This window comes from Eufriesea mexicana, unplaced genomic scaffold (assembly GCF_001483705.2).
Source record: "Eufriesea mexicana isolate 0111107269 unplaced genomic scaffold, ASM148370v2 scaffold382, whole genome shotgun sequence".
Classification (NCBI taxonomy): Eukaryota; Metazoa; Arthropoda; class Insecta; order Hymenoptera; family Apidae; genus Eufriesea; species Eufriesea mexicana.
In genome coordinates this window covers 966,365-984,187 of record NW_016908540.1, presented here as the reverse complement: position 1 = coordinate 984,187, position 17,823 = coordinate 966,365, and the positions used below count along the sequence as shown (strand labels likewise).

Below are 17,823 nucleotides of genomic sequence, written 5' to 3'. Positions count from 1 at the left end.
GCTGAACCTCCACTGTCTCCATCTTCTGCTCCAACCGAGACTGTCTCTCCAACTCCATCTTCTGTTCCACATCCTGCAATTGCTTCTGCCTCTCCATCTCCAGCTTCTGGTCTGCATTCAGTAACTGCCTCTGTCTCTCCATCTCGAGCCTCTCCTGCTCCTGCTTGTACTCCAGCTCTTCCTGCTTCTTCCTCAAGTTGTCCTCCTCCAACTGCTTCTTCAGCCTCTCTTCGTCCTGCTGCCTCTTCAACTCTTCGTCGTACTTCCTCTTCAGCTGCTCCCTCTGACGTCTCTCGAACTCTTCCTGCATCTCCTGCCTCCTCAGCTCTTCTTCCTGTCGCCTGATCAGCTGTTCGTCGTGCAGACGCTGCGCCTCGTCCTCCAGCCTCATCGACTGATACTGATTCCTCTGCTCGATCAAGCGCTGCAGGTCATCATCTTCGCGCCGCTGCTTGGGCCACTGTTCCTGTTCCCGTATTTCCTGCTCTGCTATGCCGTATTTACCTTCAAGCGGGTGCGAGACCGCATCGTTAGTAGGAATTTCCTCGCCTCGAGGCTCGTCCGATACGGCCGCGATCAGTGCGGCCGTTGCCGGAGGTTAGTTGCTACCTGAATGTTGCTTCTCGTCGGACCCATCGTCCGACGGGGTCGAGCTCAGCGAGGTGTTGCTGCCGAATTGGTCCTGCAGAGAGGACTGCACCGACAGACTACGGTCCTGGTGCTTCACTCGTTGGGGGGACAAGCTTCTGGGGTCGACACTGGTCGGGTCTGCCTGCAACAAACCCTCCGGTTAGGCGACTTCCAGGATGGTTCGTTGGTGGAGACGTTTAATATAAAGGACGGTTTCTCTACGTCATTTGGTGGTATTACTTCCAGGATGGTTCGTTGGTGGAGACGTTTAATATAAAGGACGGTTTCTCTACGTCATTTGGCGATATAAGAAAGAAAGAAAGAAAGAAAGAAAGAGAAAGAGAAAAGGAAAGAGGAACTTCAACCCTTTCGTGACAATTGGACCTTGTTCAGAGTATATTGCGTCCTCATTTTGCTTCAGAAGGTATATTGAATGTAGTTTAGGATAGTTTTAAGTGAGATAATGGTTGTGGATAGGGTAGATGGCGGGCAGATCGAATTGGGAGTAGACTAGATGGCGCTGTGGAGTACTGGCGCACTATGGAACGGCTTCTGTTGACTATATCTGAGAAAATGGCGCAGGAGAGTAGCGGTCCCTAGTAGTGGACCCTGTGGATCATCAGATTTAAATTCGAAAAATATTTTATAGTTTATGTAATATTAAAACATTTGTTAAAAGATTCTATTAGTTAAAAGAACTTTTAATGAACTTTAAATCTTATTATATAAATAATATGTCATCGTCTAACTCGAGTCCTTCTTTGTATCGAAAGGGTTAAAGTTAAAGTGGCTTTCTATAGACATTTAAATTGTATTGGACGTGTAATGGGGTTGGTGATTGCAGTGGATAGTGTTTTTGTACTGTAGACTTCATTTATCTGATTAATTTGAATTCTTAATTCGTATTGTATTACTGCGATGTAATTATTCTTTTTTATTGAACAAAAATGCAAGATCTATCCTATGATGTGAATAATTACTGCTATTTAATGTTATTAATAAGTCCAAAAATTTTCTGCGAAAAGTATTGGAATGTTGGAAACTAATCAGTGACAATGAACCATTTATCTTTTCACACTTTCAGATAAACGGAGTTCTACTGCACACTGTTGTATGTTCGATAAAGAACAGGTATTTGAAATAATTAATTGTTTCAATGGGAAGGACGTTTCAATCTTAAACGACGAGTTTGGAGAACAATAATTTAAAAGGGAAAAATAATTGCTAACAGAATAAATATCTACTACGTGTGCAATTTGCAGACAAATTCAAAAACTCAGGGAACCTTTTTGACATTTATAAATTGAGAAAAGATTGCATGGTTACATATAATTGGTAATTGAATAATTGAAAATTTAACTTGGTTTGACGCTATGAACTGTAAGTGGGATGTTATTGCATGTTTACGCTATCCAGAATAATTGAAAGGAAATTTTTTAATCGAAGAAGTAAATGAAAATATTTCCATTAATTGACACTAAACTTTCATTTAATGGATATAACATTTAGGAGTTGTATCATCATTGATTCTTCAGATAAATAATCACTTATTTGTCCTGATAACATCTTTGCTAATAAATATGAAATATTTATTCAATTTAAGTAGCTTCGAAGATTAGATTTTCATCGCTCTTCTAGATAAATAATCATACGATTATTCTGATGGTGTCAATAGTAATTAAAATAAAATTTTTTCCTCAGTTTATATGACATTAAATATATGATTATTTTTAATCATTTACACGCATAATTTTTTAATCATTCTGGACAGTGTAACATATTATGGCACAAAATATATATATCGTTAAATAACTAATTGTAAATGTGTGTACTGGTCCCAGGGAAAAATATAATTTGCAAAAGACGCGACGAATTTATAATAAATAAATAATAAATAAATTGCAAGTATAAAAATTGCATATTTTTATAATACGTATGTCACGATTAATAAGCGTTTCAATTTAATCCAAAAACACCCCTCGGACCTTCAATGGATTATACCATGTCAGTGGTACATGTAGTATAATAAATTTTTCAACCAAATTTTCTAAAAAACAATTCTTTAACCTCCACCTTCTGCATGCTTCGACAATAAAACAAGAAACACAGACTGGGTGTATATATATATACAGGGTGTCTAATAATTCCTCGTTCAAACCTCATCAGTATGTTCCGTAAGTAAAAATAGAATCAATAGAATGTATAATGTAAAGAGAAGTCCATAAATTCTTTATTAAGAAGTAATAACAAGAATATCGAACGTAAAGGAAATATCGGCTTCCATTATCGATGCTAACCTAATATTAACGTACTATATAATTTATTGCCAATTGAATATTCCTCTATGATTTTATCCAATTTCGTTCACGTACCATATCGATTCCTTTAATTAAATTATTCGAAATTTAATTTTAACATTGGATATTCCTTTCTCCATATATTTCATATTTTCCTTAAAATCAATTTATTAATTTATCAATTTATGGACTTCTTGTTACACCTAACTTTTTATTTTTACTGACGTAACATATCGTGGAAGTTTCAACGGTTAACTATAAAACACCCTATATACAGGGTATCTTATGATATGTGGAAAGTACTGTGAAGTTTCTGCACACTGAATTAAAGAAATGAATTTCATATAAATATATTCCTGATGTGACCTCGTTTACAAAGTACAACTTATTTTTATCATAATTGTTATATCCAGAAACTTTATGTTACTGGTACTGCAATAAATAAATAGCAATTCCACTTTAAAAACAAAAATTAGAAAAATACAAAATCATTACCCATATTTTATTTTGATTATTGAAAATAAAATACTCTGTCTATCGTTTTATCTGTCAAAAATAAATATTTGTAAAATAAATTCGTATAAAATTCTTATAAAATATATTTAAAAATAAATTTAAAATAAACAGTAAACCAAAATGAAGTCAGATATCGAGTACATATATATACATGAACCTTTTTCTTCCACCAATATGCAGAATCCACTCCTGTACTTGTCACACACCACGAAACACCCTGTATTTCGATGGGTACAAGAAGAACCATAAATACACATTCATACTTGAATTCTCTCCGACCACATTTTCTTATCTTTCTTGGGGCGTAGTTTTATATATATAAATATATAATATCGAACGAAATAATTTTGGATTGATCACTCTACCGTTACCTTCGTGGAGAACGTACATTTTAGCGCAATTTGCTAGAAATTCGCAAACTATAATCCTGGAGCTACACTAAAAGTGCTGCTTGTAACAGTGTAATCTCGATCAGGTTGCTTCATAGTAAATTAGGAAAACGAACAATTTGCACGAGTTCTGTCTGCGACATCGCGAGCTTCGAGTAGGCTAAGTTACGGATAGCTTTCTCTACGTCTAATACGAATTCGATTATGCGAAACGAGGTTCGATCGTGGCAATAAGCTTCGCGAGAAGTGTCAGTATATAGTTCCACCGTTATCTTCGAAACAACACGCACCTGGTAGGCCAACGCGGTCACTATGATCTTGGATGGGACCAGGCCGAGGGGTCGAACCTCCCTCATCAGCACGTTCGCTGGAATCTTGTGGAACTGGATGTATTCCAGAAAATTGGATATCACGTCTTTCAGGTCTTGGCTCTGGTCGCTGTCGCAGTACTTCTTGCTCCACATCAAGGCCGCCTGGAAATTATACAAAATTCAATAACAAATTATCCCTTAATTAATCAATAATCCCTAATTTAATTTATTATACTAATTTTTAGGTTACCAATGATGAGAACTAATCTGAGAAATGGAGACGAAGAATTATAGCGTTGTATATTAAAAAAGATATATATTAAGAAATTTTGAAAATAAGAAAATTAAATTGAGAAATGGAAGAATTAATAGGAATGATGTTAAATAATGGAGAAATAATTTTAATCTTAAGATTAAGAGTGTTAAATGAAAAATGGCTAATTGGGAGTCGATTCTTTTTATTATGGTTTCATGAATTTGATTAGGCGAAGATTCCGAGGGCTGACTTACTTGGAACTTAGTGAACTCATCGGCTCGTAACTCTTCTCTAGCCAGGATTAAACGAACCACGTGTTGAGGGAGCAGGGTAAAGGATCCTAAATTCAATACTTCGTTGCCATGCTCATCGACGAATTCGAATACCTTTGGATACAAACGAGAAAATAGCGATATTAATTCAATATTTTCACCACGTAAAATGACGTGAAATTATTTGGCATCGATCGATGTCACTTTCTATAACGCGTTGTCACATATGTCATGCATGTAGTTGCAAGACTAAAATGATATATAATCATTCGACTAATTTACTCTTATGCCTTGTATTGTAAATGAATGCAGTAAATATATTATTCAAGTTTATTTTTATATTAAATTCATCATCTTATTTATATTTATATTTAAATTTATTTATGTTCCAGTAGATGACATATTTTAAATACTTATAATTAGATACGTGTATTAATCCTTTGCACTTGACGATTTTTTGGTTAAAGAAGAGTAGGAGTTCGAAGATTTTCTGCTGTAAAGCTGACGATATTTTTGTGAGCAGTAAATAAGGAATAGTATAATAATTGACAAGTAGAAATATTTGATTTCGATACTTCGCACATGGGTACATTATCTTAAATTTGACATATTAATTAATATCGATCTTCGAAATTTTATTAAATGGCGACTGAAGGACGCCTCTCTAGTGCAAAGGGTTAAATTTAATTATATAGATTACAATTTAAGGTATATATATTTGGATAGATATTCGTAAGATCTTACCTTATGTACCAAGGATTTCGTACATTTATACTGAATATATCGTTCAGCTGATGCCAATAACGCACACACGGTATCCACTGTTATACAACATTGCACAAATCCAGTACAAGCTTTCCTCAACTGCTCCAATCCGTAAAAATCTGCGGCGTTCATCAAACCTTTAAAACAATAATAAATTTACTATCGTGTCCAACCGTGTATAATATTAAAATAATTGCACTGAATTAACTATTATACATTTTGAACACTTTAAATTAATTTTAAGAATACACGTCACGATTTCAGAAATAATTTTCCATTACTTTAATTCCATTAATCACATTTATTTAAATATTGCACGAACATAAATAAATAAAAAGAGAAAATTATTTATACAGTTCGTATCTTTCATTTTGCAATCTATTATTAACAGTAACAAGAAAAAATAATTCCCTAATGAAAATAGTAATGTATTCAAATGACTCCTATAATTTTCTTTTCAATTTTCGTCACTTTTCTTAATTTTGTATACAATAAATTTTAAACAAAAATAAAAATAATGACATCCATCTAGTACTCACCCAACAAAGTCCTAGGCTGAAGTGTCACACACCCAGTATGTATATACTCGATCAGCTGCCGAAACACATCAGGCTCGAATTCCTCGATGATTACAGTTTGATGCAGATTCGGCTATGGTTCGTCAAAAAGATAAACGATATTTACAAAAACGAAGAGCATAAATCGATTCGAAAGTCGAAAATTCATGCTAAGCGATTTTCTCAGTGCATTAAGTGATGGATAGAAAATATTTCCAAACCATAGACATAATTCATATCGAATAACCGACGACAGACTGGTACCTCTTATTCATGAGAAATCACCAACCACACGTCGATGATCGTTAATAATCGAATCGTCCATCACCGTTCGCTTAAGCATCAATAAAAATCGGAAAAAATGCGCGGATTTTGCGGAAATTTCGCGCATGTGCAAATCTTCATAGGCAAACTACTGTGCTTCTAGTGACCATCGTCAAATTCACGACTACGCCACGTACTGTGAGATGCAGAATTGCAATGATCGAGATTGTGCCGTCGCCGAATGAAGAGGAGAACCATGGTCGCGATCGTGCGAGTCTACAGCTATCGCAAATTTGCTGATTTAAGAATGGACACGACAGTCTATGCTGATGGGTCCTCTGGACCGTGTAGTCAATTCAAAACTTGCATGCCCATTGAAAGAGATAGACTGGAACGATGAATGCCTCGTTAAGAATTTATTAATGACTAAATTGCGTGGGATGCTGCGTAATTATTTGAGAAATTGGTAAAATAAAAATACTCGGAATACCAGATCGACGAAGAAAGTACGATGGGATGTGTATATTACATTTAATTCTTTATTCCTGCTCGTATATATTTTACTACATACATGTCTGTATTTTATTATTATATTTAATAATTTGTTTTTATTTTTTATTTAATAATTTCCCCTCGTGAATTTTTATTAATTATTAACGAATTATTTGAGCAGAGTTATTGGAAATATTTTTAAACAAAAATTGGATATTTTCTATTTAGCTTTTCATTTTTACTAAAATTTCGATTGAGGAATGTGATCCTTTTTTATATTTTTCATATTGTTTAAAATAATGTTCGTGTATTTGAGAATTATTTATTCAAGAGGCAGGAAGAAGTTTTGAACGACTTCGTGCAAGGAATTTTACTTTGAAAGTGAAAGAGTTAATCCGGTATTCCGAGTCGATAATATCTAAATATATCCTTTAGAAAAATAATATTTACACCTCTACATCTTTCGATAAAAAATTACTCCACGTTAGTACGGTGAAAATCTGTGATTCAATTGAATTTCATAATTAAAATACGAAGTTTGTAAAAAAATTTGATTAATCACATCCTTACTCTTATATTACAGCGTACAGGAAAATAACAGTCTTTTTATAAATAAAAATCGGATATATCACATATAATTACTATACTCGTTCCACGATAACAGTGCATAAATTTGCCATGCAACTGCACAGAATAATTCCATTTTCAATTAAGGCTATCTGAATATCAATTATCCCGATATTAGATGAGTCAGTGGAAAACAGAAAATAATCGTGAATTATAAAATCTAGCATGCAAGAAACTGGATTCAAAAGCTATTATAATAATGGTATTTATAAATGGATATACATAACATATAATACTACTCCACAAAGAAATAAATTTCAACTTTTATTCCATTTTTATGCAGCATTCGTCTTATCGGTTAGTCTTGTCAGTATTCTATCGCGTAAGGAACGTCTGTATTAAAAGAATAATTAATTTCCAACTGATTTCCTAGATAATCCAGAATTTGGATTTCTCGCAATCTTTCAGACCGATTACTCGAAGTAAAAATCTCCTAATTAAAGGAAACAGAGTTACCCTTCAATTAATTCGAATAATTGACGTTCTGCTGTAATTGCAATTAAATAATCTTCGAAAGAACGAATTTTTCTCGATGAAACTTTCCAAGGCTGTATAGCCTGAATCGAGGATTCATCGTTATCCAGAATCCTTCGCGCAATTGAAAATGCTTAAGGCTAGAGAAATAAAGAAAAAGAAAGAAAGAGAGAAAAAGAAGTTTAACGAGCAAAGAGTGTGAAAAGGGACTTTCAGGATGCAAAATTTTATAGAGAATTGACGTTATAATAATACCTCTTGTATGGGAGCCAACTGCTGCGCGAACCCTGACCGCTACACGGCACACAACAAACGCACACTTATTTCTATCATTTTAACGACGATGTTCGAACACGGTACGTGTATATATTCGATAAAATAACGCGTCGTTAAACGCCTTTCAAAATTTTTACACCTGTAGCGCTGATAACATTTTCATTCAATTTTTACTTACTACTGTTCAGGATGGAACATTTAAATGGGTATACCTAAATATTCGCTAATATTACTTGAACAAAATCTTTCCATTTCTAAGTAAAATACATTACACTGTAATTTAGTAATTACAGTAACTTATGTTTCTTTTCATTTTTGTAAGAATATTAATTCGACTATAGGACCAACGTTTATTAATTATTTGACAAAGGTTCAAACTTTATTTTTATTTTAAGAATCAATGGTACTTAATATTGGTTAACGTTGTTATTATAGAAATTGAAATTTAATATATTTTATAATAGTAACATACCGTGTGACGTTCAGAAGTTTGCATAAGGGTAAAAGTGATATTTTGAATAAATTATTAGTGGTAATTTTAATCTCAATTTTTAATTTTTAACTCTAATCTGTTATGATATAGTAGTAGATTAAATTACACGCGAACTCTTTTTATTTTACGTTAAATGGTTAATATTGATCCTATCTCTATGCCAATGCTTCATTGTTCCGTTTCAATTTGGCGCTTATTTTGTCTCGAATTATTTTATTCACTCCTTTCATCACACGATGCAGTGAAATTCATTTAGGTTGGTCATTAAATAATATTTCTGTCATAAGATGATAACTATTTTGTTTGATACAAATGAATATATTGATCCTTCTTATCTGGAATGAGTAATTCAAATTAATACTAGAAAAAGAAAATAGAAATAGCACTGTGGACAGCAAAAATTCGAAGCTACTTACTGTCCAAATTAATAGAAAATTCGTGTGATCTATTTTCACGATTATGCTAGAGGAAGTGAACATATTACACTGTGACTAACTAGATCTTAATTCTTTTTTAATTCAAGCACCTGGACCTTGTATAGTACTTAGGACTTTCAAAAATTTTTCTCGAAGTGATCACCATTCTTAAATAGAATAATATATTTGCAATTGACAAATATGAACCTAAACTTATTTCAAAAAAAGGTTCTAATAATTACATAAAAAAATGTGGACCTAATTATATTAATGACAAACTAGCATTCCTTTCTACCTGCAATCTGAGGTCTAGAGAGTACCTAGACTACTCAAAATATTTCTAACAAATGATAATTATTCCAAAATTAAATGTCCCAAAATTCACGCAAGATTTGAATTTTGCGCCATTTGTGTGACAAAGTATTACCAGCGAAAAAGAAAAGACAGCGTGACAATTGACAGTTTAGGGTTATCAAAACTGAAGGGAAATAGATAGATGGAAAAACAATGCGTCTTCATTCTTGAGCAATTTTTCCAATTGTTAATTAGAAACCTGTATTTTCTGTCAAAATTACTTTTTGAGTAAATTTCGGGACACTCACTTCTATAGTTAAAATTAATCCGTGTTAATTTATTGGTATCCTTTAACCATTGTATATTATAACGATCCTGTCAGACAGGACGAATCTTTCCATTACACTATGACCAATCAAACCTATATTTAGCAAACATCCGAGCTCTACGCAGCACTCAGAGCGATCAAAAATTCCTCAGAAAATGACTATTATTCGCAAACGGGATACTAAATCTAAAATTAATCGCTGTGAATACAAATTTGTCGAGGGTTTCGTTATTGAGACAAATATCTCAACGATTGGATCACAAAGGGACCTCTTACACAACGGCCAGTAGGTAAGCATCGTTTTCCTGCCCTATGCAAACTCCTGAGCTATCCACACTGAGTGTCAACTCTTACGTAATAAGAATTATTATTACTTTTAGGAAATAATGAACGCGACGTCCATTTCATTTATCGAAAATATGGCAAACGTTTCGACGCCCGTCACGAACGTTCGATCTGTTTGATTTTAATTTCAATTCGCCTTTGGCATCTCTATTTATCCGTAATCGACTCGAGTCAATATCGACACTGTCTACTACGCCCGAGAATGTAGCAAAGGTATCGAGGGATCGATCTTTCCGTAATGGCTGCGATTACCTGTTGCGCTGCGTTTTGCAGATTCAACAGCGGCTCAGAGCTTCTCTTCAGGAACAATCGGATCTTGTTCTCCTTTGGTGGTGGATCCTTCTTTCGCTGTGGACTCGGCGCTTGATAAAACATCTTCTGGAACACTCTGTGGAAACAAAGGATACATTGTCTCGAGCGAGTTCCATTCAGGTCTATTGACATTCGGCTATTGTGGACCGTAACACTATCGAGATTTAATTTTCTAGATATTAGTATATTGTATTATATAATATACATAGAGATAGTTATTGTTAGGAAGAATATACCTTCGAAATTTTTGAGTGGATTTATTCATTCAGGATATTATAGTTAACGTTTCCTTTTGCATTTCTAAGTTTAATTAATTATTTCTGAGAAAATATTTAATTGAAGAATATAGTTTCCAAATTTTTAAGTGAAATTCTTCATTCAGGATATTATAGTTAACGTCTCCTTTTGTATTTTTAAGTTCAATTAACTATTGCTGAAAATTATTTAATTGAAGAATATAGTTTTGAAATTTTTAGTGAGTTTCTTAATTCAGGATGTTACAGTTAACATATTCTTCTGCATTTTTAAGTTTAATTAATTATTTCTGAGAAAACATTTAATTGAAGAATATAGTTTCCAAATTTTTGAGTGAAATTCTTCATTCAGGATATTATAATTAACGTTTCCTTTTGCATTTTTAAGTTTAATTAATTATTGCTGAGAAAATATTTAATTGAAGAATACAGTTTCGAAATTTTTAAGTGAATATCTTCGTTCAGGATATTATAGTTATCGTCTCCTTTTACATTTAATTAATTATTGCTGAGAAAATATTGATTGAAGAATATAGCTTCATAATTTTTGAGTGAATTTTATTTCGTTCAGGGTATTATAGTTAATGTCTCCTTTTGCATTTTTAAATTTAATTAATTATTGCTAAGAAAATATTGAATTGCAATAAATTAATTTTTCAATTTAGAATATTTAATATGTTAATACAGTATTCCGTTACCGATATTATTTTTTCAGCAATAATTAATTAAACTTAAAAATACAGAAGGAGACGTAAACTATAATATCCTGAGTGAAGAAATTCGCTTAAAATTTCGAAAGTATATTCTTCTTGAAGATCCTCGAGGTTTTAATATCTGTATCATAGATTGTGAAATTTTTACAGAATATTTTTGAATTATATTTAAAGGAGATATTCTTTGAATTTGTTAATCCTTGAAATAGCCTTTTGATGGTATTATTACTCACTAGGAAATACCATATTGTTGACCCTGTACCCCAGGTAAAACACGAAGGCACCTTGATGCTTGGCCATCATTTACGTCAAGTACCTGAAGTATAACTATGATTCTGTATTACAATAATTGAGTTCGTTTTTCCGCTTGTAATTCCTACACTTGCACCTCAAATTTGGAAACAGGATAACAAAATATTGAACCGATATTTTGCATATTTTGGATATTTGGGATATTTGGAATATTTGAGATATTTGGGATATTTGGGATATACGGAATATTTGGGATATTTGAGATATTTGGGATATTTGGAATATTTGGAATATTTGGAATATTTGGGATATTTGGGATATTTGGGATATTTGGAATATTTGGGATATTTGGGATATTTGAAATATTTGGAATATTTGGGATATTTGTGATATTTGGGATATTTGGAATATTTGAAATATTTTGGATATTTGGAATTTGGGATATTTGGAATATTTTGGAGATTTTTGATATTTTGGAACCGATAACGAAATACATAGCCCAGCAGGGATCCACATAAATGCTAAACCTAATAGCACACTGCGTATAGAAACACACGATATCAAGATAAGAACACAGTCCACTTAATATTCGAAGCCAAACACAATCTCCTCAGAGAACCATCTGTCACTAATCATTGTCGATCAAGAACGACCTAGTCATGACATGCAGAATTTATCGAAGGTATGTTCCCTTTTTAAGTATAATGCAAAACGAGTGTAGTTTATTACTTGGACATAGTGTATAATATGTAAAAAGGATATCTTTTGAAGCTAGAAATTAGTTTCGTGCGAATCGCGATACGAACCTACTTCTAGCTGCCAGGATCGCCTTCACAGCGCAAATGGGTTCCTTGGTTTCACCGACGAGGAAGGTCACGTCACATAGTTCCGGCATACTAGCCAGAAACTTCATATCCTCGGCTAGGCCGATCTTATTCTCGAAAGGGTGACAATCCGACTCGTCGCCCACGTCTGACCCTGAAGCCTCCGGCATCGAGCTCGTATTTTCCTGGAAAATTAATTAATTTAATTTCTCATGGAAAATCATTATTCCTAGCTTGTAACCTCAAACATCATTCATTATTCCGTAAGAGAAAAAAAGAATATTGAACCGAAAGGAAAAGGAGAATAAAATAAAATTGGAAATAAAAAGCGAAAATATGTGAATAAGAAGCAAAAATACGAAGAGATTATGAAAGCAGTTTGTTCTTATTTAGCTTCGAAATTTTAGGTCTAAGTCTAAAATCCTTGATTTCATTACTCTGACACTGAGATGTAACGCGCGATACAAAACTAAATGGTTCGAATTCGTGTAAATATTGAAATTTATTTAGCTCAATAAAGCGGAAGCTTGTAAATGTTAGGGGAGATATATTTGGAAGGCTGTCAGAAAGTTTGAAACTGATAAACAAGCATTATCCAACGCTTGTTGGATTTTCATATTTACAAAGGCCGCGGGAATATTTTTTTTTACTACAATCTACCTTTCTCCAATCGAAAATCTATTTCAGGGAGAGAAATAATGTTATTATGCTCATATTGAATAAACGTAATTATCATTTAAGAGAAATTTATTCTTCTTCTTCTTCTTGCAATATAAAACTCTTTTGCGTCTTTTAATGAACCAGTGAAACCAGTACTTGATGTTATGCGTTAAAATTTTAAATATAAATATTTAAATATAAATATTATAAAATATTTAAAATTTTAAATAATAAAATTTATTAATCGTATTAATAATACGAGAAAATCGCAAAATGCTAGCAGAATACTATATAATTTCGCATGCACTGTACACAGATTCAATTCCAATTTAAAATTTTAAATAATAAAATTTTAAATAATAAAATTTTAAATGTCATAATAGGTAAGATACGAGTGTAAAGATCGACCATCACACGTGAAATTATTTTTCCTATAGTTCAACGAATTTTGATCTCTATCTTTAATCGTATCTTAATCAATAATTATCCTTCTTAATTAATAATAATAAGAGAAAATCCCAAAATGCTAGCAAAATACTAGATAATTTCCCATGCGCTGAGCACAGATTGAATTCCAATTTAAAATTTTAAATAATAAAATTTTAAATATTATATTAAAATTTTAAGTAATAAAATTTTAAATGTCATAATAGGTAAGATACGAGTGCAAAGATCGACCATCACATGTCAAATTATTTTTCCTATAATCGTTCGAATTTTAATCTCTATCCTTAATCATATCTTAATTAATAATCATCCTTCTTAATTATTATTAATACGAGAAAATCGCAAAATGCTAGCAAAACACTAAATAATTTCTCACGCACTGTACACAGATTCAACTCGAATCTAGAAAACAAAATTAAAAAATCTCTTAAAATAATCAATTTTCAACCCGAGTAATCAAATACCGTATGACAAGCAGGCTAAAAACAGTTTGTTGCAAATTACGTAAAATTTACGATAGGTAGCAACGTGTAATAAAAATATCGTTGTACAGACACGTGCAACTCTCGGAAGCCAATAAAAATAGCAGGTAAAATCACGCGAAGTGAAATAGGAAATAAAAGTGAAAAATCAACGATGTCTATCGACGATCAGTGAAAATGGCAGCTGAGTCGTGCTTCGAGATGCCTTTTTAATGAAAAATTATCCGTGTCGATTATACAGAAACGAACGTGTTCGACCATAAATTAAGCCGCCTCGAAGTGGATCGTAAAATCATAACAGCGACTATAACTAGTACTATAACTAGAACGTGTGTAACGATTTCAGCTGACTAAACTCACAATTTTCGCTTCACATTAAATTACCAACTGTTCGAAACTATTCCCATCGCGATGAGGCAAATATTTGCCACTCGAGTCGATATTACATTCGCGAGGTACCAACTTTTCATATCGAGTTTCTCGTCTTGCTGTTTGCCCCTACAACGACCTAGCTGGCAATAAAAACGACACGTGGATAGTTCATTTATTTTCCAGGGTATGTATCGCCATCGTTGGGATTACGTTTAGTTCGATTAAACGGCTGTCACACTAACGACATAGCACGGGTGTAACTATTATTAGTATGGGGCGTTATAAATAAAATTCGTCGTATTTATAGCCTTCAACCGCGTTGACGAGGAAACAGCCTGACCTTTTTTAGGGGTAGAGGAGTTGTAAACGAGTCTAGCATGAGAGGAGTATGCGTATCTCTCGTGAACGTCGAATCGCAATTAGGGAAATACGAGTGGAATAATTATATTAATATTAATTTCGATCTCTTGCGAGTGGAAAATGTCAGACGATCGGTTTGAAGGATGTTTCGATGTTGACGAGCCTCACATGCTCGAATAATTATTCTGGCTGGGTAATTAGAGTCGAATGCTTCTCGTTACGTAGGATCTTTGTTATCGAAAAACAGTCTCATTTAACTGTGTCTTTAAAATTATTTATTTTATTATATCACTGGTGAATATTTTATTTACCTTTGTATTATTTATATAAATTAGAAATTGGTAGGGGATTTCTTAATTCCTGTGCTGACTTATTTCTTATTATTATGAAATTCTGAAATTGTATGCAAAATGTGTACAACTGTATGATAATTAGATTATCATCGTTTTATTTTATTAAAATTATTATTATTTTATTGAATTGTAAAAGATGAAAATCGTAGATAATCGTAGGTAAAATAATTAAATTGCGAAATTGTATAATAATGAGGGTACGAAGATTGCAAAATTGTAAAACGTGGAGAATTTTATAATTTACGATTTGTATATCGTCTAGATTTAATTCGGTCATATAGACGGAGAAGTGTGAAAGCGAGGAGCAAACGCGAAAGGAAGGTTACACGACGAAGAAAAGCGAATTGCTCGCATGAGTAGCGTTAATCCAACCATCGAGCCGAGCACGTTAAGAGTTTCTGAAGAAAAAGCGACGCGGGAGCACGCTTTAATGGACGAAATGCACTTTCCTTTATCCGATAGAAAAATCTGCGAGTCCGTCGATAAATCACCCCCTGACGAAAGACTTAACTACCCTTCCGTGTAACGAGCACCGTTATCTGCCATGTAGTTAACCTACTTGCAGCAAGAGACTCGTTTAATCCTCGTCCCACACCGGCGATATACTTTCATTTACGTGCGACCTTTAAGCAACGCGAATAATTTACGCAGTGTAGGTGTTCGGGTTTAACGAATTTGATTGGCACTCTGATAGAATGCGGGTGAACATGCACTTGGGAAATTCACACTTTTCGTCCTTTATAATTAGTCTGACATGATTTTTGTACAGTCATTTTTTGATAATACATATTCTTTTATAGTTGATTTTGTAATGATATATAATAATAAATAATACAAAAATTGATAAATCTGTTTATCTTCTGTGTAATTTAATATTCGATATTCAATATTTAGATATCCTTATTTGTAAATTTTTGTAGATAATTGTATGTAAATATAAGCTTACATTTGTACCTCGTGCTGTAATTAAACTGATAAATATAAGATTATCAAAATCTCTCAATCGTTGGCAATGTTAATATCTGCATATGATATTTGAAGTACTTTTAAAAGTATGTGGAGTGCTATATGATTATAGTAATGTCATTTGAAAGTATGATTAAAGAGCCTTTACTTAGGATATGAAATAGAAGAAGAAATGTAATTTTTCAACATTTGTTTAAAGACTTTGTCTACTACTATTAATTTCCATATATGGTACTTAATTTGGTTAAGATAGCCATACAAGATACTTAAGGCAAAATCATATGAACTAACTTAAATATAAGGGAAATAGATAAAACACCAGAAATAAAAATATAAATAGTTTAAATATATAAATTACAAACAGCAGAGATAAGGTCCATTAATAATTTAAACTCATGAATTTCCCTCAACTATAAGTATGCAATGAAAGGGAAGAAATAAGCGATAAAAATAGAAGATAGGAAAAATAAAATATTCATAACTAATCCACTCAAAGATCCCCAAAAAATTCTCTCTTTTCCTCACCTGCAAGCAAAGAAACATCACGAAAAATTTCCTTCATTTCTCATACCAAGAAGTCACAGCAACAAACAAAAATCAAGTCCCGTCCTTCTCCCAGCCCCGAACCAAGAATCACCCGCATCTCGTTAACGTCGAAGTCGCACGCGAATTGCACCATCTCGCCCCGAAAACAAGCAACAATCTCACCCTGTCGTAATCCGGCGCAAAGAAAGCGTCGCGCCGCGAAGCTTTTAAATTACCTGTTGCTCGAATCCCGGAGCCTCCTCGCTCGCCGGGCCGCTTTTGCCCCGAAAAGACACTTTTACCTCACTTCCACGATCCCACGATCACGCATAATCCACGGTGCACGCGCGACGACGACCCTCTCTCGCGCTCTCTCGACCTACAGCAGCATCTTTTCCCCTGCGCTCCGTTCGAAGAGAGACGAAGATTGCAGCGAAACAGACCGCAGTCGACCTTCGCCGATAACCCGAAATGAACTATTCCTGGCCGGCCACCCTTCGCCACCCCCGCACCACCCCGTACTCGACCTCAGGGCCGTGAAATCGAGCAAACCTCGCGAGTATCTACCGCGAGAGACACGCCTGTGTCGAGCAACCCCCGCGCGTCTCTCGATTTCTCGCCTGTCCAGGCCGACACCACCGACGCAAGTGGCTCAAGCACGCCTCAACCCTTCGCTCCGACAGCCGCACGAGGGGGTGGTGTATCGAACAGGTCGCTTTCGTGAATGGAAGCCGCGCAACGAACGCGAAAACGCCACTCACACTCGGCCAAAGCCTCTCGACTGCGCCTAGCCTACGCTCCCTTGGGCCAGGCCAGCCCTCATTGCGCACTCGCGCACCCTCGCCGGGGGTGAAACCTAGCCGTTGCTGCGCCTGTGCGACCTGCAGGTCCTCCGAAGGACCTCTCCCTTTTTCGCTCCACCCCGCGCCGCCTTTCCACGAATTTTTAAATGTCACCCGGTTACCGGTATCCTCAGATCGCTGATTGCTCCTTAGATGGCTGATAATGAAAGTAGCATTTCGCTCGGATATTGCAAGCTCCTTGCAAGCTCCTAGCTTCCTCTGAGGAAGATGGAGAACTGTTTCCTCTAGAATACCCTATCATTTCATTCGAAATTTATTTATTATTTATTTTATTTCTTTCTTATTTATTTCTTTCCTTTTCTTCCTTCTTTTTCCTTTTTTCTTTTTCTAGGGGTGGGAAATTTGTTTGCTCGGTAGGCTGGAATGGAGGAGTTGCCTTCGATTGGAAGTTGGCAGAATGATTTGTCAATTTTATTTTTTTCCGTCGGTTTTGGGTTC

General features: G+C 34.2%; 1 protein-coding gene across 2 annotated transcripts in view; it reads right to left on the bottom strand.

Moving 5' to 3' along the window:
* The window catches only part of LOC108545234 (serine-enriched protein), a 19,969-nt gene extending 3,390 nt beyond the window's left edge, over positions 1 to 16,579 (bottom strand). Inside the window, exons 1-10 of one of the 2 annotated variants that reach the window (XM_017896751.1) lie at positions 16,523 to 16,579; positions 12,340 to 12,542; positions 10,255 to 10,390; positions 8,106 to 8,144; positions 5,976 to 6,087; positions 5,416 to 5,573; positions 4,654 to 4,785; positions 4,123 to 4,305; positions 610 to 772; positions 14 to 504 (exon numbers count right to left, since the gene is read on the bottom strand). In XM_017896751.1, coding sequence (XP_017752240.1) covers positions 14 to 504; positions 610 to 772; positions 4,123 to 4,305; positions 4,654 to 4,785; positions 5,416 to 5,573; positions 5,976 to 6,087; positions 8,106 to 8,144; positions 10,255 to 10,390; positions 12,340 to 12,542; positions 16,523 to 16,540 — 1,635 coding nt within the window. In that variant the 5' untranslated portion in view covers positions 16,541 to 16,579. Of the gene's footprint in view, positions 1 to 13; positions 505 to 609; positions 773 to 4,122; positions 4,306 to 4,653; positions 4,786 to 5,415; positions 5,574 to 5,975; positions 6,088 to 8,105; positions 8,145 to 10,254; positions 10,391 to 12,339; positions 12,543 to 16,522 lie in introns of those variants that run through there. The other variant, XM_017896750.1, reaches the window with a different exon arrangement.
* Between the last annotated feature and the right edge of the window lie 1,244 nt (positions 16,580 to 17,823).